The sequence below is a fragment of the Euprymna scolopes genome, chromosome 13, assembly GCF_053919585.1.
Source record: "Euprymna scolopes isolate OS-2025 chromosome 13, ASM5391958v1, whole genome shotgun sequence".
Lineage (NCBI taxonomy): Eukaryota > Metazoa > Mollusca > Cephalopoda > Sepiida > Sepiolidae > Euprymna > Euprymna scolopes.
The window spans coordinates 90,297,039-90,324,538 of NC_136494.1; the positions used below are offsets into that span (position 1 = coordinate 90,297,039).

General features: G+C 32.5%; 1 protein-coding gene across 8 annotated transcripts in view; it reads left to right on the plus strand.

The window, feature by feature from the left end:
• Positions 1-27,500, plus strand: part of LOC145292083 (dorsal-ventral patterning tolloid-like protein 1) — a 2,157,643-nt gene that overhangs the window by 611,445 nt on the left and 1,518,698 nt on the right. For 5 of the 8 annotated variants that reach the window (XM_080138158.1, XM_080138152.1, XM_080138155.1 and 2 more), the window contains one exon: positions 1,919-1,963. The exons of the other annotated variants lie outside the window; for them this stretch is intronic. In XM_080138158.1, the coding sequence (XP_079994284.1) occupies positions 1,919-1,963 (45 nt within the window). The remainder of the gene's footprint in view (positions 1-1,918; positions 1,964-27,500) is intronic. 8 annotated transcript variants of the gene reach the window in all.

Below are 27,500 nucleotides of genomic sequence, written 5' to 3' on the forward strand. Positions count from 1 at the left end.
GTATGTCTCTAATAATAAAGATTTGTTATTCATATCAATTCTGCTGCCATTTCCTTTTGTCATTACTTTGTTTTTCATTCTATAATCTTTGATATTTCATTTTCATTGAAGTTTTTTTGTAATGTTTTCAGTACCTTTTTCTGTTGTCGTTGATTTATGCTTTTGTATTATTTTATTCTTACTGTTTTTTTAAATCAAACCCTTTTCAAGCTTTGAATGAATTTGCGCATGCGCAAAAGTTATAGAATATGTCAGCAAGTTGGAATTAAGATTTTGCATTTCAACTTGCTGACATATGTCTGTACGCGTTATTCATCTATCCAAGGATTTTACTCGTTATAAACCCTCCCTTGGTGTATGGTAATTATTTCCTGTTAATTTCAGTGTTATGTAATTAGTAGTTTAAGAGTTTATCAGTTAAATATTTTCACACACACACACACACACACACACACACACATATATATATATATATATATATATATATATATATATATATATATATATATATATATATAGCTGTATCGATTGGTTTCCTAGATGTAAATTTAATGAAACTCGCGTGATTATTAAAGAGTGCTAGAGGATAGCACTGGTATATAGTATGTTTATTATACAACCATTATTGGTTAGATATATGCAAACATGTTTCAGTGGGATCCCAATTCAAGGATAATAATTCATCAGACAAAAAATGAATCGATATCTTTTTTGATCTGATTAAATATCTTTGAATTGGGATTCTACTGAAACATGTTTGCACATATATAACCAATAATGCTTGTATAATAAACAGACTATATATATATATATATATATATATATATATATATATATGTATATACACACACACCATACTTTGGGGTAATTGCGCCAAGTCCATTGTAATTGCGCCAACTAGCTAAAAGTGCTCTTTTGGCAACCACGCATATAAAGAGCACTTTATTTTTAGTTGGCACAACTACCCTCGGATTTGGTACAATTACCCCAAAGTACGATATATATATATATATATATATATATATATATATATATATATATATATATATATATATAATTATTTACTATAATAATTATCAAATACCTACAGACACTAGTGTTTCATCCTTTCGGGAATCATCAGTGAAGAGTGTCACGATTAACACTGGTCGATAGATTCGAACCCGGCAACAGAAGTCATCTCTAACTTCATTAGCAAGGACCTAATCCATTCGGCCACCATTAACCGTGAAAGAATACTATTGAAATTTAAACATTTATTTTTAATTTTTTTTTTAACGTTATATATATATATTAATCAAAATTTAACAACTATTTTTTTGTGCCACTGCCTTTATTTTCCGCCTTTTAATGTTTTTTTTTAAAATTTTATTGTGAATAAATGTTACTTGTACTTTTGTTCTTTTAAGTATATTTTTCAAAAATTCATCCAGTCTTTAATAACTAATCAAAAATATTTCTTTCTTTCCATTTTTATTCACATATTTTTCATGTTTTTCGTCATTTTTATTTTCATCAAATACATGTTATTCTTTCACTATTTTCATTTTGTTTTCTCCAAATTAATTATTTGCTTTTTTCAATTATCCATTTGAAAACATATTATTGAATTAATATTCAAACTATTGTTTTAATTTTCATTCACCGCAGACGCTGTAAAAAGATCTGTAGATCTCCTTCTCTGCTTTCTTTAGTCTTCTAATCTTTTCTCTGTTCTTTCGCTTGAGGCATTTTTTTTTCTTTTTGCCAGTTCAATGTTTGTATCTGGTCTCGTACTCTTTGTTTCACTTTTGGCTGCTTCAATGTGCATACAGAGTCCACCAATGTCTTTCACTTTCACGCGTACACTTCCTTTTATTCTGTTTTCTTGTTAACTTTCATGCGATGTTCTAAAGAAAGAATATTCCCTCTCTTCTAGGATTGGGCTCCAGCCTAGCAGGCCAAGAAACAAGACGTTTTCTCGGTAGATAAGTCTTACTTATTCAATGTTGTCTGCCTGTATACGCATCAGTCTACTCAACTGTTCTAGAGATTGTTTTTTTTTTATTATTACTCTATTTCTTGAAACGTTTATATTTATCATACCTAAACTTTCCAATGACTCGAGTCGCATTTTAAACTTCTTTATTGCAGCAGAAAAAAAACAAAAAAAAAAACAAAAACAAACGAATATTGTGTCCTATTTGATAAAAAAGAGAAGCAAAAATGTAACTTATATATTCAAAACATATATACAAGAAAGTCGTAACTAATATAACAACATACTTTTCAATTACTTTTTAGATTTATTCTTGTAACAGAACTATTGTTTATGTATATAGGTTAATTATCTTCTGCCTTCTCTTCTTTTTTATCTACCTGAATATTTTTGCTACTGCATCCTTGGTTATTTTCACATCTATGTTATTATTTGATGTTTTCCTTTTTTGTTCTTGTCTTTTTCTGTCTTTTCTTGTGCTGCATGAATTCTAACAACAAAAATAATCGCAGATACTTTTTCTTTCATGGTAGACAGTTTTTGTTTTCAATCTCGACTGTTTATTTTTTTGTTTTCATAACCAAGCATATTTATACAATTACCTACAAGACATGTTCTCTGAACCATACAGAAATGTTGGCAAGATTTTAAACAGTTTGTATATAAATACATAACAGGGTTCGACATGCAAGTTCCGCAACAAATGTCATGCCTAACTAGTTATTATTAAGTGGTATACACATTTGCAATTACCTCTATATGTAGATGCATTGGAGTAATATATAATATATATATATATATATATATATATATATATATATATATATATATATATATATATATATATAACTTAGAAACAATGACTATTAGACCTAAGGTTCATTTCTACATCCTGTCTGTATCTATGCATATAGAAATGTTGAACTTTTTCTTCAGTAATAAAGCACTCTATGTGTGTCTCTGTTACTCTCTCTCTCTCTCTCTCTCTCTCTATATATATATATATATATATATATATATATATATATATATATATATATACTATTTGCTATCTGCATAACTAGTAAAGTTTGTGTGTAATGGAAACGAATAAGTGAACAAAAAATTCAAATTAGTTTCAGTAAGGACTTCCAAAATATTTCAGGTCAACGTTCAAAGTTTCTCCGATTCTATACGGGGGTCACTCGAATCCAATTACGAATTCCAAGTATCGTTTAATGAGAATATAATTTATAAAAACAAACCTGTACCAAGATCAAACACAACTTCAACTAATTTCGTTTTAAATCTCAGTTTATTACATTATTCGATATAAATATCTTCTCAAACGATTCGCTAAGAATTTTCAAGTCATCAATTATTTTCGATTTAACAGTAAGTAATTTATTCGTTTTTCCAACTCTTAACAAAAGATTAAAATGGCTGACTAGTTTCAAAATGCATAGAAGTGTGCTTAATTTAGTAAATTAATTTTTTAGATAAGATTTTTAAAACATAGTTTTTTATGATAATATTGTATTCTTTTAATTTCCTTAAATAGTCGTTTAATAGTAAATAAAAAATATTACTAAATTCTTATAGTCGCAAAGACACACAATGAATGGTTATATAATTTTATCGATGTTAAAGCTCTTACAATTTTTTGCATATTATTAGATGTCGTATGAAACATTATATTTGACTCACATATTTAAACACTATTTCGTCCAACCATATTCATTTCTGTAGAAAACACACACAAAGACAAACTTCATATTACACACACATATATATATGTGTGTGTGTGTGTCTCAATATGAAAAACAGTTTCATATATTTAAAAAATTTTCTTTTATGAAAAGTTTACAAATTAAACGTTGTTTTATGTTATTTTGTGGAATAGAAAATAACACATTTAAGCAGAATTTCAAAGTTGAAAATTTATAAAAATCCCAGAGGAATATAAAAGGTAAAATATCTGCGAAGTTATTTCTGAATTCTCTCTCTCTCTCTCTCTCTCTCTCTCTCTCTCTCTCTCTCTCTCTCTCTCTCTCTCTCTCTTATATATATGTGTATATATATATATATATATATATATATATATATATAGAGAGAGAGAGAGAGAGACAGTGAGACAACGTTTAAAGAATATGAAAAATATAATTTTTATCTAGCGAAATCTTATTTTATTTATAAGAGGCAAAAAAAGATTTTTAATGAATACAGAGTTGTAAATGTTCTTTCTGAAGCAGGTGTTTTCTTTTGTGAGAATCTTTGCTTTTCAGCTGCTATTTCACCATGAAAATATTCTATGGATTGCAGCTGACAAGCGCTCAAGCAAAAAATATTCTAAGAATTGAGGGGAAGAGAAGGCTGGTAAGGGAAGACAAATTATAAGGGAATAAAATGGAACGAATAAAATGGCTAAAATAGACAAAATAAGATCCGATATTCTTCCTAAGATGCTTTTATTTAATATGCGTGTTTCGCAATACAAAATAATAGTTATAACGTGAGCATAACGCACCAACAGAAATATTATGTCAAACTTAAGAATAACAGACGAATGAAAATGTTTATTATTTCACGTTGAAACATAACAGACCAATGCAAATGCTATTATTTCAAACGTACATATAATAGATTCAGTGAAAATGCTATTGTACAGATAAGCATGCCAGATCAACAAAAATGCTACAGCAAACTTTACACATGACAAAGCGACAATACTTCTATTTCAAACTATAATTAAGTTTGAAATAGAAGTATCGTCGCTTTAAAAGTCTCTCCGATTCTTCTCGTGGTCACTTGAATCCAATTACGAATTCCAAGTATCGTTTAATGAGAATACAATTTATAAAAACAAATCTGTACCAAGATCAAACACAACTTTTACTAACGTTATTTTAAATCTCTGTTTATTACATTATTCGATATAAATATCGACAAAAAAAAAATGGAAACAGCACTAACCCTATGCGGGTTTAACCGGCTTCGTCCAAAGGAAGAAATTCCATGGGAGTATGAAATTCACAAGCGGTCTCCAGTCGCATGTATGTCCCCGTTAGGGGAGATGACGACGTTAGGTTTTTGCAACTCTTTCAGGGAGGTGTCGACGTCCTCCTACATACAGCGCCTGGAATTCTCAAATTAGTTATCCATCTGATACTGATTAGGGTTCAACGTTGCTTAACTTCGGTGTTCGAACGAGAATCTGTGCGTGAACGTGATTATGCCGTTAATTATGACAGAGCGATGATAATACTATTTCAACTTTCAAAATGTGTGGTTTAAAAATATAAAGGCATTAATTTGCATATGAAGAGGGTAGCTGCGTTAAGAAGGACGAATTGAGGAGAGCAGCGAGTTGTGGATCTGGTGCTTGAGAGAACACGTCGAAGTTAAGAGTTGGTGCAAAATTACGGCGTCAGTAAAAAGGAGTGCTGTCAATTTTTTTTATTTAGTTTACAACATGACAAGCAATGAAAATTCTATTTAAAACTTAAGTATGCGAAACTAATGAAACTGATGACCGATCGATCAACGTAAATTCTATTTCCATCTTAAATTTAGCAGATCATGTAAAATGCTTTTTGAAATTTAAGCATGGCTGATCAACGAAAATAGTTGTATATTTTCTGCAAGCGACACGAAGACCGCAGCAAAGCATTGAATGAAAATCTCGTTTAAAGTTTAATATTTTTGGTGATGATATTTTATGCCAAAATTAGGTCCACTTGCATGTTTTGCTGCTTAAGTGAGAACAGATTTACTTTTTAAGCCGTTCTTCGTAGATAAGCATGGAGAATCCTGTCACCATCCTGCTTGCCAACCAGTGAAAACACTTGTTAAGCAGTCGTAGGTCGCCCATTGTGATCTACATCGAGTAGACACTAACCGGTAAAGACAGATCGATTTCCGAATTTAGAATGAACGAAAGGCTGAAGTAAATAAAATGATGGTTGAACTATAATGAAAAAAGGAGGTGGGGGTGAGAAAACGGAGTGACGGTAAAAGAGGTGGGAGGAAATGGTTGGAAAATATTTGAAAGAAAGTGAAAAGTATGACGGTCGAGGGAGAAAAGGGCTTTAAATGGAAAGAAAATGAAAGTTAGAAGGGAGAAGGGTAGGGCGTGTAAGTAGTTTCAATTTTCTGTTCTTGAAACCAAAAGGCCTTTTCAAATATTTGTATTTTCTCTTTTGATTGATTTCGAATTTGAATAATTTCTCTGCTGAAAATGATGAACATTTTCTTTCCAACTCGTAATTGATCGCTTCTTAGAATAATAAAAATAAACAAACAGAAAATATAACCATAGTCGGTGAAAGGAAAACGGTAGAATTCAAAACAAAGTGCTTTCAAAACGGTAAGAAAAACAAAGAACACAAAGAAATATGGACATAGAAAGTTGTGTAAGAATTAGATTTGGGAAAATGGTGCAGATATTAATATGGTCCTGAATGAAGATGTGTGAGGGGGGGGGATTCAAAGTACAATTTTTAATGAAACAAAAGAAAAAACATACATTTAAAAAAGTCTAAACAAATTGGTCCGAGGAAAAAACTATATATGCTTCCATTTTTTCTCTCTCTTTTATATGTATACGATTAGCAACGCTATCTGGCATTGCCCATGACAAATGTGTAACGTAACTTCTCTCTCTCTCTCTCTCTCTCTCTCTCTCTCTCTCTCTCTCTCTCTCTCTCTGTAACGTTGTACACTTGTACACACGTTGTGGCCTCAGTAAAAAAAAAGAAAAGTGGACAAAAGAACAGGAAATAACTCCGACTCTGTTTTCGGGTTTGTACAACAACATTTATTTCTTCGCCGTGACGTCACCCGCGTGATGTAGAACGTTCTCCACGTCTCTCCCGAGAATTCGAACGTTATCTTGTATCTGTCGAAATCTTTGTCTATCTTCTTATAGTCCTACCCCCCACCCCCACCGGTGACGACACTTCTCATGCATTTACATCTGCGCATCCGCGATATTTTACATGTTTTCTCCTGATCCACTTCTCCCTTTTCCTCACTTCTTTCTTGTTTGTCCAGCCCATTCTTCTCTCTGGACATAAACACATTCAACCATAATCGGGGTAATGATAATAACTGTGAAAACACAATCAGTAACTTCCTGTGCATGATAACATTAAAAGATATGTATATGTCTTGATAACATTAAATAATATAAATGTTTATTTGACAACGAAGTTATGAATCACGTTTTTAATTTATTTTAGAAACTATACATCCAGGTTATATATATATATATTTATATATATATATATATATATATATATATATATATATATATTTATATATATATATAGTAGTTAAGCTGCAGTTAAACTTAGAAAAATGTTTCATTCGCGGGGTATCATAATTGTTCGGGAATTCAACAAACACATGTGATTACTTAGCATTTCCTTACTATTAATATACCGTACTTACGTATTAAGCACTGCTGAAGTAAATACTGGACTTATATATATATATATATACATAATATATATATATATATATATATATATATATATATATATATATATATATATATATATAACAATAGAAATGTATTTAAAATTTTGAAAATTAATATAAAGTCAAGAATTCTTATTCACTTAAACTTATCACATGAAAATAGCCATTATAGTATTAAAAAAGAATGAAATAAATTTAATTTACAAATTATATATATATACTAGTAGACAGCCCGGCGTGCCCGATTGCAAAATACGCTTAAATGTGATATTTTAATTCATACAGATTTCATATTTATTATTGTAGAGCCAATGTCTATTGATTGTATATTGTACCTAATATATAGTAGTAATTTCAAAAGTTTAAAAATAAATATAGCTTAAGTATCATCAGCTAAAAATGAAATAAAAACATGTAATGTTATTCGTGATCATATGACAGATAGTGTTTAGAGTAAGTAATGGATGTGCAAAGGATTTAAGTGGAATTTTGCTTGCATCACCCCACATTGCATCACCCCACATTGCATCACCCCACATTGCATTACCCCACATTGCATTACCCCACATGATAAACCTAATATTGCATAACCTCACATTGCATTACCTCACATTGCATAACCTCACATTGCATTACCTCACATTCCATAACCTCACATTGCAAAACTTCACATGTAGCATTATAAGCAACCCTGTGGCACATATGTATTTTCACATAGCTAATGTAAGTGGAATTTTGCTTGCATAACCTCACATTGCATTACCCCACATTGATTACTTACATTGAATAATCTCACATTGTATTACCCCATATGGGTAACCTCACATTGCATTACCCCACATCGCATTACATCACATGCATAACCTCACATTTCATAACCTCTCATTGCAAAACTTCACATGCAGCATTATAAGCAACCCAGTGGCACATATGTATTTTCACATAGCTAATGATGGATGAATTGTAGATATTACACTGATTTATTCAGAGAAGATTTTTAATCTATATCACGAAAACTATAAGATATATTTTATTTCAAAGTCAGAATTGTAATGTTTTCTACACAAAACCCATTACTTTTTTTTTGATAGTCTGGAATGACCACTCGGCTGTAAATGTAACATAATCTATTCGAATGTTTCTCACTCTATCGATGCATTATAATACAAATCTCGACCTGGTAACAAAAATAAATCAGTTATTTAAAGTTATTCATAACCATATTGAGTAGCCATGGCAAGAAAAGCCGTAAACGCTTTAAGTTCGATGTAAAACGGCCGTACAAGCAATTATTATAATCATAATCTTGGAAATCAGATCCAAGCAAAGAAAAACAATGACATTTCTTTTATTCAGCTTGCAAACGTTGAGTCTAAAGAAGAAAACACAGATCAATGTGTAACGTTGCCCACGTTTACACACGGGACCCAAACGTTGAATGCAGTCTACTTTGTAAGGAACATGGGGCAAGTAATAAGTCGACTTTTTTTTTTTTTTTGTATCAACGACATTTATTTCCTCATACTCCTGCCACGCGTGACTTCTTGTTACGTTTGTGACGTCACCCACGTCTCTAACGTGATAGTTCTCTCTATGTACTCTCTCACCTTTTTTTCTTTTTCTTCACACATGGTTCGACATTAGCATACGCGCGTCTGCGCTCTCTTACAAATGTTATTAATCTTAAGAATCAAAACTTGTAGAATATCATTAACTAATACTAAAAGAAACCAATTAATTCTTTTAATAATTAAGAATTCAAGTATCTTTAAAGAATTTTCATCGTCCAGCTTAGAATCTTTCTATAAAAACATTTCATTACATTTAAGTCTAATTCAATTAGATAAGCGACTGTACATCTGAAAAATATGTATGATAAAAATGCACGATTCTTTGGGTTTTTTTGTTTTGTTTTGTTTTAGTTTAAATTAATTTTGCGTATATAAAATTTTTATGTACAGATGTTTATCTGTGATAATTATCTCCCTTTTTTATTCCATGAATTTCTGTTATTTTTATCCTTGGTAGCGTTTCTTTTTAATTAGAGTTAAATTATAACTTTGAGTTCGACATTTTTAAGGAAGGAAAGTTAAGAAAGGCGAAATGGTGAAACAAACTAACGAAGGCAATGTTGAGGAATTAATCTTCCCAATAATCCATTTTATTTTTCAAAATAGATATTTCAACTCATCTATCAGTGAAGATGAGAATTTTTTCTTTTTTTTACACGGTGGTCACCACTTATCAAGGCCGGAAAGCCACTCAGGGATAAGGGTTATTGCAAGTACATTACGTTAGTGTGGAGATTTGATGAAGTGTTTATTACTTAAGGGGGCGGTTCATTAGGAATTTGTTAACGTTGTACTTGAAGACATCTAAGTTGTAGTCAGGTGGGAAGCAGGCATACGGAACAGAGTTCCACAGGCGTGCAGTTCTAAGAAAGAAGCTTTGTTCATGGAATCCACGTTTTGATTTAGGCATAGATAAAGAGTGGGGGAAATTTTTCACAGTGGATTCAGCTAGACGGGTGTTTTTCGTGAAAGATTGGTGAGGGGGACCAGAGATTGGAGTTCAGACGAGCACCTGCCATGGAAATAACGATAAAACAAGGATAGGCTCGCAACGTCTCTTCTGTGGGAGAGAGGTTGTAGGGAAGAGAAAAGGGCATCCCCCACTAAACCACAAAGTCTATTTTGTACTCTGTCAAGGCACCATAGGCTGTTTTTAGCAGCTCCTGCCCAGATGTGGCAGCAGTACTCCATCCTTGGACGTACTTGGCTTTTATACAGATAGAGAATTTCATCAATAGTGATATATCTTCTGGAGCGGTAGAAGGATCCCACCATCTTTCCAGCGACCTTGGCAACAGACTTGATGTACGTGTTCCATTTCAGATCAGGAGTAAAGGTCAAACCCAGAAGCTTGTCAAAACACGGGGCCTCTCCCAGACGAGAGCCATCCATCCCAATTGATGCCAGATGGGGATCAGAGCGTTGATGATGTAAGGGTAGGAGTTTGGTTTTAGATGCATTAAAGGTAACCAGCCACGTCTTCCCCCACTGAACCATGCACTCGAGATGAGAGAGAATCAGAGAGAACTTTGTCATTTACAGCCTTTGATGTGTTGCCGTAGATGGTCGTGTCATCAGCATAGATGTCAACGAATGATTTAAGTATGTGTTTAGGGAGGTCATTGATGTAGATTAGGAAGAGAGTTGGGCCCAGGATTGACCCCTGAGGGACTCCAGCATTAATACTGCAGGCCTCTGATTTTATGAGCCTATTACTGTTAAGATAAAATACAGGATGGTGGAACATCTTTTTTGATATTTTGAGATAATCTCTTCTCTTCTCAAAGACAAAAAAGAAAACAAAACAAAAGTTTAATCCGTTTTCTTCCTATTGATGGACTGAAATTTCTTTCTTCAAATATTGACTTCGTTTGTTTGTTGTTGTTCTTTCACGTTCTGGTTTTCTGCATTGCTAACAACTTTCATAATATCCCATATTTATTTACCAGCAATACTTTAAGCAAAGTACCATTCTCTTACTTATATATATGCGTGTGTGTGTGTGTGTAGTCATCCACGTACATTAGTGTTTCGTTGTATCAACAACTCCTCAGTGCAGCTAGACTAGCACCTTTCCCTAGCCGGGGATTGAACCTAGAACCATCGCATTGACAGTCGGCAGTTCTATCCACCGGAGCGGTGCCCGTAAATACCTCCATAAACGTCTATTTTAAACAAACATTCGTCCACTACTTTTATAGTGCTCAACCACTTGTTTACAAACACACATACACACACACACACACACACACATATATATATATATACATTCCTAGTTAATATTTTTCAGAGTGAAGCAACCAATGAATTTTTATCTTTGTTTTATTTTATATTTATTTTACCGAGATTCATACAAGATGATTCAATTCCGATGTAGGGAAAGATATACTTTTTCTTTTACAGAAGCATTTATATGTCGCTACACATTCATAAGCATGTTTCGGTCAGACAGTTACAAGTAGCCAGCAACCTCTACAGGCGATATCGCTTATATAAAAATAGTCTTCAATGAAAATGGAAGAAAAAAAATCACAGCACATATTAATCAGTATGTCAGTCATACGATATTTAAAAATAAAATTAGATAACGGCATTCAATAAGTGAAAAAGAAAGGCGAAGAAAAAAAGGAAGGAATAAAATAAAGATATATAAAAAATATATAAATATATAAAACAAAAAAGAAATAATAAAAATAATTTATTTCATTTTTTTCCTTTTTTGTATTTTGACTTTCTTTAATAGCAGTTTTTTTTTCTATAGATAAAAGTTGGCCCTTTTAATCATTGTAGTCTTGAAAAGGTTAAAAGATGGGGAATAAAAAATACTTCGATTTATTTGCTTTTGGGAAATTAGATGAAAAACTTGAATGTTTTATGTATTTGGTCGATTTACACTTTATGTAGAATCAGAATTTACCAAAATAGTCGAAATCCTAGATGTTATTTCTTCTTTACTTTGTATATTTCCTAAGCTGGAAAGCAACCCCCCCCCAAAAAAAAAACCAAGTCATTTCTTTTTTGAAGGCAGAAAGTTTGAATCAAAATGGATTTTCTTAGGATGCCTGTTTATTCTCAGCATTTACCAATAAAAATAATATTTCGAACTTAAGCACGACAGAAAAGACAAAAAATACTATTTCAAACTAAAGCACAGCAGACAGATAAAAATACTATTTCTAGCTTAAGCATAACAGGCAGACGAAAATGCAATTTCAAAGTTAAGCACAGCAGACAGAAAAACATATAATTTCAAACTTAAGCACAGCAGATAGACGAAATTGCAATTTCAAACTTAAGCAGGGCAGATAGATGAAAATGCAATTACAAACCTAAGCACGGCAGACGAAAATACAATTTAAAACTTAAGCTTGATAGTTCAAGTAATAGGAAGAGTTTCTAATAAACATCTGTTGTCGGATCTGACAATACTATTGTTAAATGCAGTGTGACATATCATTAGACTAAATCAACTATCAGAGTCTCTTATTAAAAATGTTGCATGCACTAAATAAAAATCATTTTGCTATGGAAATATATCTTTTAAAAAGAGTTACAAACCAACTAACCAATCGACTGACTGACAAACCATTTTATAAAAGATTACTTTATTTTTTGTTTACACCAGAAATAATGTAACTATATATATATATATATATATATATATATATATATATATATACAAGAAGGGCGTTTCGAATGTAATGCTTCCTATTTTTTTTTATTCTGCTCGAATGCATCAGAGGGAATTGCAAAATTGCATTGTTATGACGATTGAACTTATGCATTCATGACCTGAAAGTTTCATCGCGCTGTTGCAGATATTGACGGTATGGGACTCTAAGAAACAATCCCTGTCATAAGCAGAGATGCATCATCTAATTCCTGGTAAATGTACATTGAGAATAGTGGTAACTATATAGGAAAATAAATTCTAAAACACAAAAAGTTACTCGTTTTAATGGTACCACTCCCGTCTTCATAGCTCTTCAACTTTTAAGTTAAAAAAATAGGAGGCTTTACTTTTGGAACGACTCTCGTATATATATATATATATATATATATATATATATATATATATATATATATATATATATATACAAAAAAATCTTATCAAGACGCTGAAAGACTTACATGGATAACTGGAGCAATTTTATTATAAGAAATAAAGGAGGAGACTTTCAAAGATTATGGCATTAATGTCCTTATACCAGCTTTTTCTTTTGTATACATATATATATAAACCTGGCTTTTTTCTCCTGTTCTGATGAGAAATGATTGGTGATGCCGAAAAACTGCTATGAAAACGTGCTATGCTAAATATATTTTAAGGTCATTTATAGGATATCGATCCCTTTATTTGCCTTACTGTCTTATTCAATTTTGTTTTGATTTTGAGAGGTTTTTGTTTTTTTTATTTTTTAGAATATAGATATAATTTCAATTAACAGTCCATACACACCAGTGGTTTAACAGAAACATTGTAAACTCAATTCGTAAGGCTAAAGATACCAAGTGTAAAATCTTTCTCCCTATATATATATATATATATATATATATATATATATATATATATATATATATATGTATATATATGTGTATATATATGTATATATATATGTATATGTATATATATATGTATATATATGTGTATATATATGTATATATATATGTATATGTATATATATATGTATATATATATGTATATATATATATATGTATATATATATATGTGTATATATATATGTATATATATATATGTATATATATATATGTATATATATATGTATATATATATAAATTATTAATTTTATGTGTACACATACAATATTATAAGGTGACATATTGTGTACAGATTTTCAGTATTTATTTCAACAGTGCTCCATACGTTAGTAAAGTGTAGTAGGAAAGTATGAAAATATATTTATAACAATTAAGCCACACAGAGGCAGGGATGAAATGCGGACGCCTCTGCATAACTTAATTTCCGTAAATATATTTTCATACTTTTTTTTCGTTTTTATATTAGGTGTGGAATAAGTTTGTTTTTTTTATACATTAACTCCAGTTTACTTAAAGTAGTTTTAGTGGTATTTGGTTAGCACAGTCCAGAATCTGTTTGTGTCTAAAACACATTCAGAAAAAGGGTAATTCAATTTAAAGCACTGAGTTATTTTTTGAATTTCATCTTTTGAGCGTTTTTTTTTTATTAAAATGTGGTAGTTTAGAGATTAGAAGATTTTATGTTACACAGAAGGAAAAAAGCAAAACGCTGTTTATATTAATTCACTTTTCCATGTATATATATTCTTATAGAAAAAGCTTCTTTTTTGTCAATATGCAAGTTCTAAACACATTATCGTCATAGTGAGATGCAAGCATTCTATAGAGATCTATGACCTTAAAAGCATCCAATAGTGAGGCTCCATTCTTGGGGCTGTGAGGAATGTTGTGTTGTCCCTTAGTTACCATTGCTCCCACGTCCACTTTGGCTTGGAATGGTAATACCTGTTAGAGCATTTGCTGCTACCAGATCAGGTTGTCTGATGATACTGTCTTCTTGAGCAAAAATGCACCAAACATTGATGTTAGTTTTTTTTCCTTTCCTTTTACAAAATTCAATCACGTTCTGCAAAGTCAAAAAAAAAAAAAAAAGCAGCAATTTCATTCAGCTAAACAAAACTATTAATAAATATTTGAAGATATAAAGGATTTGAAGCTTAAAACCTTTTTCCAAAAATATTGGATCCGACATTAAATAACCTGAAAACGGTTGATATACCAGAAAACAAAACAACCAAATCAAACTCTATGAATAAATATTTGAAAATATTGAAGTATAAAAACTCTTTAAAAAATGACTGGATTCGGCATTAAATAGCCTAAAAATGGTTGGTATGCTGTAAACCCCCCCAAAATAAACAACCACTCTGTATAGAGAAAGAGAGAGGGAACAGAACAGTATTCCTATCGAACTTTTCCAAAACCTCATGCACAGGGTAACCAGCTAAATCAAACAATTAGCGTCTTCAGAAATCACTAGCATTATCAACCATGTCGTCTATAATGGTTTTTGCTATTCTTGGCTACAATGCTTGCAAGGAGCACTATCTAAATTACACTGACAAGCGTCATATAGCTGTAGCCTTTACCATAGATCGATTATCATTGGCTAGTTGCCAAGTACCACCATTCCTATGCAAATTAATGCCTCAATCGTCACAGAGACTTTGGCAAGAACGTCAGCTATGGTGGCAACCATCTACTCCGGAGTACCAATTATGAGAGAAGATAACTCCTATAACATCAAAGAAGCATTGCTTTCAATGAATCAGACTTCACTCGGTTCTTTTCCACATGTAATGGTAATCAGCGTAAATCTTCATCAAACGATTTATCCGTGTCCTGCAGTATACGATTTATTATGTATTAACAGTCTCCAAGACTTTCTGTCTTTCATTACTTTAACTAATTGACCTGGAAATATTATCATGCCATCTTGGTGGTTTAATCTCTTTTTTTCTGCACTCTTCTCTCATTGTTCTCAACATCTGGATCAGTATTTTATTAGTTTATATTTTTATGTATGTGTGTTACTGGGTTAATTACATTACTGTTGTGACTTTGAAGGGTCGATAATAATTAAGACAATACGGCGATATATTTATAATAATGAGTATTTAAACAAGTATAAAAATTGTAGGTTCCATAAAGTTTGCATGCAGTATTTTTTTTTACTCTAATTCAACCCAAACAAGATACAATGCTACTTGGAGGAAAGGGGCTTCTATTTAGGACCATATATGCAAAGACATTATGTAGGGAGCTGAGCAACAATCTGTTCACATTAACCTTGAACTTCTGCGTGCCAGTAAAATCAACAGGAAATCAGTGGGAATTGAAAAATTTAGAAATTTAAAGGAAGACACTATTAGAGTAGAAAGTTTTCTGGCATCTCGGGATCTTTCTAGTGTAGAGGTGGGATTTTACTATTTGTCAGGTTAATGGAAAGTATTTACACTGAGGGGGCGCATGTGCTACGAGTTCGTCAGAGCACATTCCATTAAAATACTTGTAACATAGGGACAAGGATGCAACATTTAAGCTATGGGACAGAGGATGGAGTTTGGTTTACAGTGCGTCTCGCACTCTCAAAAACTCTTAAAATCAAAACAAAATTGAATAAGACAGTAAGGCAACTAAAGGGCCTGAGATCCTATAAATAACCTTAAAACGTATTAAGCATAGCACTTTATGGTATTTTTCCGGTATCACCGATCATTTCGAAGCTTAATGTTTCTCATCAGAACAGGAGAAAAAGCCAGGTTTATATATACAAAATAAAGCTGGCATAAGGACATTAATGTCATAATCTTTGAATTCTCCTCCTTTATTTCTTATATTAATTGCTCCAGTTATGCATGTAAGTCTTTTAGCGTCTTGATAAGTTTTTTTTGTATATATACATATATATATATATATATATATATATATATATATATATATATATATATATATACATATATATATATATTTCTGTGGGAATATATTTTCTTATGATATATACTAATCCTTATGTAAGAAGCTCAATGTAATTACAGAGCAATATAGTGAATAAATGACAAAAGATTATATTCCAAAGTTCATGATGTTGACCATCTTATAATTTATTCCTTTAATTCACTTGGCATTTATAATCCTTGACATTGATTGCTGCTATTAAGTTGGAGACTCTTTTCTGGACTCTGTCTAAAATCAAGAGACTAGTGACAGATGCACCATTCCAGATTTACCAACAATACTCTGTGCATGGACGAATGGCGGCTTTGTAAAGTTATAGGATATTTTCTGGTGTGAGTAATTTTCTAGCATGGTAGAGAGAGCCCACGTTCTTACTCTTGTGGCTGTACTGTAGCTATGGCTACCATGATACAAAGTCAAACATTTCATAGTGTTCAGAAGAGTCCACCTATTTCCGAAATAGGATAGATCAAGATCATGACATAACAATTATAAATCTGAGATTAGAAATCTAGTCAGCTAGACACGTTTTGTAAAGTTTACTTTCCTCTTTATTCAATTTTAATCACATTTTGCCAAAATAAATTCTATTTTAGTTTAGTGAGCAGCATCTTATAATCTTAAATGTCAGAAATGTGGAGTTTTGAAGCATCTAATAAATGTAATCTCGTTGACGGTTTATGCCTCAAAATAAAATCAATTTGATTTTTTGGTTTTGTTGCCTCGAAAAATGACTCCATAAAAAGATAATCAACTGTGTAAGTTTTCATTTAATACAAAATCTTATAATTTTAGAGGTGACCAGGTATGGAAATGTTGCCATGGTGAACTAGTTGTTGTTGTGAATGTAGAGGAACATAATGAAATAATGCAAAAAATAAAAACAAGTAATTATATATTAGGTAATTTTTTTTTTTTTTGTATAATCTAATATGACTTTCTTGTTGGTCAACATATCCACGTTGCACAAACGTTTTATCAGTGTGTTCTCGTGACCTTAAAGGACCAATAGAAAATAATGTAGCATCACCCACGTTAACACATGCGTTAACATGTAGACGTTTCAGGAGTCGACATGTTGTATGCAGTCGACATGTTGTATGCAGTCGACATGTTGTATGCAGTCGACATGACAAGGAACAGAGAACAAGTAATAACTGAACTCATTTTTCCGTGTTGTAAAAACGACATTTATTTCTGGTTACTTTCTCAAATAAACCATGATCATGCTCCTTCTCTCTGACCTCTGTCCTCTCAAACGTGATCGTCTTCTCGAACATGCTCCTCTGCCTGTTGCACACTTCATTTTTATAATCTTTTTCTTTATCCTTACGGTGACGTTGGTTGTCTTCAAGTCCAACGTAAACATGTTTGTGATAAGCTATTCCACTTAAGTTCACAAATTTACCGAATTTCCATTACTAACGATTACTATATTGTTCAATTGACTACTGTACACTCTTTAACCCTTATCCTCGAGTGGCCTCTGCTGTCTTGATAAGTGGTGTTGCCTATGTAAAAAAAAAATTAATTTAAAATGTTTAATATGCATTTGTATATACGTGTCCACGCTCTGTCCACATAAGACAACGAGGAGGTAATTAACAAGAGTATCATTAAATACATAATCTTATAATTTTAGCCGTAACCAGGGATGGAAATGCTGCCATGATGAATTAGTCGTTGTGGTTTGAGATGGCCGATAAGATAATAGACAACAAGAAGGTAGTCAATAATAGTATTTATTTACAGAAAGTGCAGAAATAATATGTTGTGGGAGGCTGTTTCTGAATTTCATCAAATGGACTGTGGTATAATACTTAGTTGAACCATACTAAAAACTAAAAGAAAATGAACATTATGCCGTCTTGCTAAACACCCAACAATATAAGATTAGGATCAAGGGTAAGTGGAGCAATCCAGAAAAAGGATTCGCACCATCCCTTAGATGTTCATGTAGTAGACAATGAAAAAATGAGCCTTCCTATTACCTGCAACTGTTGCTGATTCATTTATTTTTATTATTATTGCAAAAACACTATTTGCTGCGGTCTTAAAGTGTCGGAAAGAAATAAACCAACCAGGAGATAGTAGTTAACAAAAGTATGTATTTATAGAAAGTACAGAAGTAATCAATTTCCAGATACTGTTTCTGTATAGTTTATAACGACTCTGTTGCTATTCATAGAGTTGAGAAAAATGCATGTAGTGAGACAATAATGTAGGTTAACATAACCCTAGTGTTATCTTATCACGATTAGGTTGTGTTGATTGTGATATTTTACTTGTACGATTTTCTTGTAGGTCAACATATTCCATCTTGCACAAAATGCAAATACCGAAAAGAATTCCCATAAAATACATATATCTTTTGTCACCAAATAAAAAGAAATTATGAAGAAGCTGTTATCATAGCAAAATGCATTCTCTGTGCAAATAATAAAATCTTATAATGTGAAAACAAACGAGGGAGAAGAAGGGTTGAAAAAAAATTAGGCTACCTGAACAGTCGCTCTCTAAAGAAAACTGATGGAATCTTATTAGGAGGGGAGGAGTAGCATTAACCTGACAAAAGCAGTCTTCCCGTAAAATCAATTGGATGACTCAATCCCGCAGGGTCATTGCTGACCCCACGAACCAGTTTCCTTTGATTTAGCTTTTCGCCATTTATTGACACAATATGAGACCGACCTTGGCCGACACGAAACATATTTAACATCAATTGATCTTTGTGGAAACATTGCAATCTCAACACGAGTCTCTTTTTGGCCCCTCTTTTCTGACCTCATGCAGAAACACGGGAATTTACTTGTTTCTTTGTTACCATTTTTGTCGTTCTTGTTCCTATTTTCTACTTTCCATCGTAGACCTTTTTCTTCGACTTTATTGCTTTGTTCTTCCTACAACATCTTCTCGGTTTGACATTTGCTTGCAAACGTTACAACTCCATCTATTTGCTCATGCAGATGAGAAAGTCGACCAGGTTCATAGTAAACATCTCCTTCTTAACTGCTTTGACATGGAAAGTGAATCCATTATTTTCTTTAATAATTCCAAATAAGTTATTCGACGTTTTTGGAAGAGGCATGCATCCTTGCAGACTATGAGAGGGCTTTGTCCATCGGACGATTGGTCCGTTGTCAGCCATGCATGCTCAAGTTTCATCAATAGAGATTAAATGGATGCATATCGGTTGGTTTGTTAATCTTTTAAAATAGCATCTATATTTGACTAGCTGGCAGCCAGGCGTTGCCCGGTCGTACAATACGCTTAAACATGATATTTTAAATTAATGTAGATTGTGTATGTATTATTATAGAATCAATTCTCTGTTGATTATTATATATAACGAGGAATAATTTGCCCGGTAGACTAATTCACAAAAAAAAATAAAATAAATAAAATAATAAAATAATAATGTTAATGCTGTTCATCAAAGTCCGTCTGTGTTTGTTTATAATATCACGTCAGCTGATTTTCGGATTTGACGATAAATGCCCTGGAAAAGTCATTTCTGGTTAATGTTTAGTATTAAAATATGCCAATTAAGAAATGATTTGCAGCGATTTTTAATGGCACCTCTTCTTTTATCGTGAATTAAACTCACTAACAAGAAAAAATTAAAATAAAATGGTGAGGTACACCTGGGCTAGAACAGGGGACCATTCGATCTGTAGTCAAATGCTCTATCACTAAGCTATATTTCTAGATTATGATAAATTTCTTTTTTTTTTTTAAGAAAAAATGATTTGCTGAAATTTTATTATCTCCATTTGCCGATGTAATGTCAAATATTCCCCTGTAAAAATTATTCTTTTTATTTATAAGAGAGAAAATCTATTTTTAAGATTGGACTTTTCAATGTTCGATACTTATCGAATGAATTTCTAAGAACACTGCCAGACATATAAATTAGCTTTGTGTGAAATTTGCAAAAGATAGGCTAACCCGTTTCGGAACCTATAAAGGAAAAAACCTCACACACAAAGCGACTTTCATATAATAGTAGAGATTGTCAACATTCATGTTTAATTAACGTTATTATTATTATTTATTATTTTATGAATTTGATTCTCAACTAATTTTTTTTTGTTAGGTGTTAAACAAGCAGAAAAAAAAACAACCCTTCAATATCAGAACAAAGTCAATGATAAGTGTTAGATGAATAAATGCCTGCACAGAATACAGCATTTCTTTTAGAAATTGATTTCCAAACTAACCTATCTCTGATCAGGTTTTTATTTATCCTTCTTTTTCCCAAATTCATCCTTATCACTATCTCCCATGTTTTACCTTTTCCTTCCAACTGATCGTAATATTCCATTTGTTTTAGGAATACTAACCCGAAAATTCTCATCCATTCTTAATGTAAGCGAACAAGGTCTCACATTCTGCACACATGTCCTTTTACTGTTTTTCTGGCGTAAATGTTGGAAAGAATAGCGAGAAGACTCAGAAACGGTGAAATGAGTAATATATTCAACAGAAAACACCGAAACGATATTAGTTGAGTGGGAACTCCGCTCAATTGAAAGACAAAGTAAAGTTACGACTGTCTCTCTCTGATTCTTGGATTCACCCGCAGAAAAGCAGAACTTGGTCAGCAAACGTGACGTCAGGAATAGTCCATTGTCAGAATCAGTAGGGATGCCACTCCAACAACTGTTTAGATTCAGTGCTAAAACTTTCTAAGACCCACAGTGCACATCATTTTACCATTCTTATGACATTATATCATTAATTATGTATATCATTATAACATTATATCATTAATTATGTATATCATTATAACATTAATATCATTAATTATGTATATCATTATAACATTAATATCATTTATATTCTTATAACATATCTAAAATATTTTCGACATATATACGTTCTGTTTAGATTCTTTAGATTACTGTCCTCGTCTTGAGTGTTATTTTCACAACGTTTCGGTTGATGCAACCTGCGACCTTCTTCAGTTGTATCTCGTCAAGCTCTGGAATTTTTCTGTCAAACTCAGGGAATCTGCACAGAATTTCGAACAGAACCCTTTATTTACTTTACAGGGGTAACAGGTTCCTATTCTTTAAGATGAGAACAATTTTTCGAAGAATCCAAACAAGAAGAATTACTTATGACCTGCATCTAGTCATGACTGACGGAACCAAAGTATGCTACCTACGTGGAGTAAATAAAGGGTTCTGTTTAAAATTCAGTACAGATTCCCGCGTTCGACGGAAATATTTTCAAGTTTAACAAGATACAGCTGAGAAAATCGGAAGTTACATCGACCGAAACGTTGTGAAAATGACACTTAAAATGAGAACAGTAGTTCGAAGAATCCAAACAATACAAATAACCAATCCTTATCTAAAAAATTCAAAAACATAAAATACTCGTCTGATTATAACAACTCATAATAATTTCTGCTACTCTCTATCTGTGCCTAAAATTAAGCTAAACTTCTATGAGAAAAGTTTCTTCCTGGAACATAATACCTTTGCCGTTTTCAAATCTAATGTAAATAGGTTATTGTAGAGCCGTCCTCTTAAATAATTAAACCATACTCAAGTTTCACCATTACTGATCATCACAGTGTTGTTTTAGTCCCTACCCGACACTCATTAATCCTTAAGTGGCCTCTGGCCCTTGATAAGCGATGACCCCAAGTAAAAATGTAAGAAATTTTTTCCATGCATTACTCATCTTCAACCATTATTGACCAGGGTTCAATTGCATACACTATCGCACTACACACGCATACCATTTTCTTAGTTGACTGTATACATAAAAAAATGTACTAATGTATGCTAGGGAAATCTGAAATTGATCTGCCATCGTCAGTCAGTGTGTGATTGGCATAGATCATAAAACAAACAGATCAGGACAGTTCATGGTAGCTAGAGATCAGTAACATAGCTTCGACTTGGATTAGAATCAAGTTTTGCATCCAACATTTGATATTCTTAAATGATCAACTATTTACGAACCTACCAGGATCACTGTTGTTAAACATCAATTATATTATTAGTTAATTAATTGGAATGTTTATTGAGATCAGTATTATTAATTTATTTATTTATTGCAGACTATTACCCTCATCTTTCAGTTGTTATTTCACAACGTTTCGGCCAACTATTCCTCTGGCCTTGGTAAGTGCGATAGGATAGGAACTCCGAATATCCTAACAGCATTCCTAGCAATTATTGCCTTCCGTAGTTGTTTTTGTCTCACCACTTTATTTTTTGGGGGGGATAACTAAGCCTCTGGCCGGCTTTGGGTAGGATTGAAACCGCTATCTTCAGACAATGCTCACCTGGAACCATAGAGATTCACCATCTCTATCCACTGTGTTATGGGTCCTGAAGGTGAGACGAAAACAACTATGGAAGGCAGTAATTGCTAGGAATGGAGTTAGGAGATTCAGGGTTCCTATCTCGTCGCGCTTACCATCTGACGAAGACCAGAGGAATAGTTGGCTGAAACGTCGTGAAACAACTGAAAGATGAGTATAATAATCCGCAATACATAAATGAATGAATCATATTGTAGAAACTCGTGTATCAATTTAATTATTATTGTATATATATACGGCATAATCACATTGAAACACCGGTTTTCGCCAGATGACCAAAGTTAAGCAACAATTAACCTGGCCACTACCAGATTAGTGATCATTTAAAAATGCTAGGCGCTGTATGTATCATGCTGGAACAGAGAAATTTCTAGGTTCGTATCTGAGGAATCGTTTAATCCACTGGAAGAGATTCACCCTCAAGACTGCATCTAAGAGAAGGAAAAACTCTGATGTAAAACCTGAGGTCTACTGTCTGCTCTGTCTTGTAGTAGCCATTGCATTGACTTGGATTAGCAATTGTACAAAAAAGTGTGGTTGGTTCTGCCCAAAACCTTCACCACTATAAACAAATCATCTGTGCGGATTTCTAAACAACTTAGTTGCTGTGACGGACCTCATACGTCGAAATCGACAGAAGAATCCTCCTTCTCCTCATCATCATTTTATGTATAGATAGTAATATAAAAGAAAGATATTTAGTTTTGATGGCAACACAAATTAATTTCTTCCATATTTTGATATTAGAACAAAACCATGGAAATTCCACGGTTGAATTTTTTATCTGTGGTATATTGTCGGGTCTTAAAGCGAGGCTGTGATATATTTCTAATCTATGGACATCCAGTGTGAACGAAAACCCCACAATATTATTGCACTACTTTATTTCAAATCGGAACATACTTATCTAATTATTCTGGTTAATCAAAATCAAAACATACTTACTAATTACTCTGGTATACATCTAGTTGTGGGAAAGTCTATTTCAAAAACCCTTGTAGGATTATGTGACATATTTCTGTTCTGTGGACGTTCAGTACGTTGCAACGTTATTATTGTATCGGATACGATACTTTGATCTTAATCAAAGTGTAGTATATGTTCTGATCGAATGTGAAGAAAGTGTTTTCGAATTCTTGTTTGATGTTTTACACAACAGCAATATCAAATGTAATTTAAAAATGCGTATTTTTGCATTAAATCCTCATTTTTTTTTTTTTTTTTTTGTAAAACTGTGCGTAAGGTGATAACGTATATGTAACAGTGCGGATGAGCGTATACAAAGGCATGCGAAATGACGTCATCGCTAGGGAAAATAAAGACTTTATAAAGATCGTATTAGAGACGAAAATAACGTTCGAGAAGACGATCACGTGGGTGACGTCATGGCCGTAACAATGAAGAAATAAATGTCGTTATTACAAAAAATGAGCTGATGTTCTTTTCTGTTATTTGCCTCATTTGTGACTGAGCCCACAACGTGTTGGTTTTTGGATAATGTTACATATGTACCAACATGAAATCGCCTTTACCTATTATTGTATAGATTGGTGGTCCTATTAACTTAGCTTATTTAGTACATTTTATAGCAATTTTGATAGCAAAATGCAAGATGAGATCCCCTATTTAAATACGGGGAAAAACACTATAGAGAAGACACATAGATAAGGCTGAAGCGAAAAATAACCTTGTGTACAATGTGTTATTTAATTCTTTGAAAACAAATAGAGATGGTATTTTCTTCCTGTGAGTGAATTGGCAAATAATGTTTGCTATGGACTGATTTGGATGCTGTGCTTACTATAATATTTTCTTGTATCCCATATTTCTACTTACTTATATATATATATATATATATATATATATATATAAGAGAGAGAGAGAAAGAAAGTTTTATCATCTGCAAAAAGTTAGGGGAAACTGTTGCTTTAGGCTACAAGAATAATCAGAAAACTATAAAATAATCGAAACTTACATAAATCCTGCTGGCACATTTAAAAAAAATGGGCGCCTTCAATCTTTTTCTAGCTGAAGGCTTTCACTAAGTCTAAATGCAGTACAAGAAACACACACACACGTGTATGTATATATATATATATATATATATATATATGTGTGTGTGTGTGTGTGTGTGTGTGTGTGTGTGTGTGTGTGTGTGTGCATACACTGGGGACTAAAAATAATAAAAAATATTTGCAGTCAATACATACATAAATTTTGCAAACTCATATATATTGACTTATCAGTTTGTTCAAGCTGGGATTGGAGCATCCTGCCAGATGCCAAACATTCACCCACTAATTAAGCTATTCCAACCTAGAGATCTTTTAAAGATTCTGACTATCCTTTTAACTTTGATTCTCTCTTGCACTTGGTACACCGGGTGTATTTGCCAGGTAGTTTTTGAAATTCCTTTTTCATGAGTCCAGTTGCTGCTATAATGGTAGAGATCTTAAAATTCCAGTTTCATTTAATATAATTATATAATTTTATATTAATTTTACTTTTATGTCGTTTCCTAAGATGTATAATTGCTACTGGTGTAACCATGTTTAAATTTTGCTGTAGCTGTAAAGTAAAATTGCTGCTCTCTCGTAAAAAAGCATAAATATTGACTCTCTCTGGATCTGGTTGAAATAGAAGAGAAAGCTAGACTATTATACTAAGAAAAGCAAAGCCTAAAACTAATACTTTTGGCCATGTAGATTGCTGCTATGTGATACAAGGTGCACCTGCACAGACATTACATACCTGGTGAAGAGAGTTGGTCTTGCTCTGCAAAATACATGACCACCTATAATTAAATTATTTGCGTAAGTCATATGAGAATCAAATGCTCATATTCCATTCTAAATGTGATGGTCTATCTTAGATATGAAGTCTCCATTGTTACAGATTCTGTAAAGCATAACAGACATGTTTAGTTTTTTATACTTAAGATAATGAGTATTGAGATCAAAAGGATAGAAATTATATTTCAAATACTGTCTGCGTTTCCTTACTTTTTCATGCTAACAGGCATGTCATTAACTACATGACGCAGAGGAATCATTCCTGATGTACTATTTTCATCAAGGCTTGTGTTAACAATTGGTGCATACGAAGTGACGTCACACACAATATCTCTTTAGTTGTAAGCCAGTTTCGTTTTAGAGGAGAAAAGAAATGTTCCAAACAAAATGGCAGTATTAATCTAGAAAAGGTCTGAATTGTAAAAGCTTGAAGACGAAGACGAACAGCAGAGTTTCTTCTCGTGCGAAGACGAAAAGTTATGTGCAGGAATTCTAAAAGATTCAGCATAATTTATGGAATGATTCCGGTTTCTGATTGCTTGGTAATAGTGTGGTTCCATCTCATTGGTCAGTTCTTATCACTCATGTCTATAAATATAACCTTCCACTTTCTTGTAATCATACCCTCATATATATATATAAAAATATTGCAACAGTATATATAAAACAAAAATGTCTGCGTATGGGTGTGTATCAGTCTGCACATCATTTGTTAATGATTAAACTCTAAGTCAAGCCAATTCTATGTTTAGAATAAGCAGTTCAGCTCAGTTGTTTTAACCTGGTTTTAAATAAAGATAGGTTAGAAGGTTTGTTCTTATTTTATAATATTTATGTTAATAAACTTGTGTGACCACCTCCTGTGTATCTGTATGTCGGGTGTAATTGGACACTCTTCGAAAAAAAAAAAAAAAAAACTAAAATCAAAATGTCATACCCTGGTCAATAATTGATATATTCTCAAAATTAAAAGTGCAACTATTAAAGGAGTTTTGAAAGATAGAGTTAACGTGAAAAAGCCACCCTGGGCCTCCACCATGTTACACAGTTTAAGGGAACTTGGTCTTCATGATACACAAGACTCTATGAAGCTTGTTGGCAAGCCAGCTGATGTCATATGACCTTTGAAACGGATCTTGAGAAGATCAAAAGCATCTCTGGCCAGACTAAGTATTTCACTTTGTTGAGGAGTATCTGAGCTTCTGTAAGGTAGTTTTCTTCGACTGTGGCGATGAGTAGTTGGTGCTTGTTACTCTTGTATGAGAAGCAGTGAAAATTCTTTCTTCATAGTCATCAATCTGACGCCCATCTCTCTTGCCAAGTTCCACATTGCTTTGATATTGCCATATCTGATTTAACAGTCTCTTAATGAATTTCTTAATATAGACATAATCATAACACTGGCAATAATACTTTCTGCTACAATTCCTGCCATATTTTCAACACAATTCTATATTTTGCATATCACGGCATTCAAAGAGCACGGAACTGTAACTAAAAGTTCCGTATTTTTTAATCTGGCATCAATCATCATAATACCGATCACTCTCCTAGAATATTCATATCCTTTCACGACGTACACCCTCTCCAGCTCTCAAACCAAACAATAGTGCACGGAAACAAACAGCAAATACATTTTACATTATTTTTTTTATTACTTGTATGTCGAAAATTAAAGAAATAAGAATCGAGAATGAAAATGGTAATACAGCGTACAGAGCAAGGAACATAAAGGCATCAGATGCTTATTCTTTGCCGGGCCATGTTTGGAGTACCAGCTAGTAATATATATATATATATATATATATATATATATATAAGTTCAAATATATTGAATT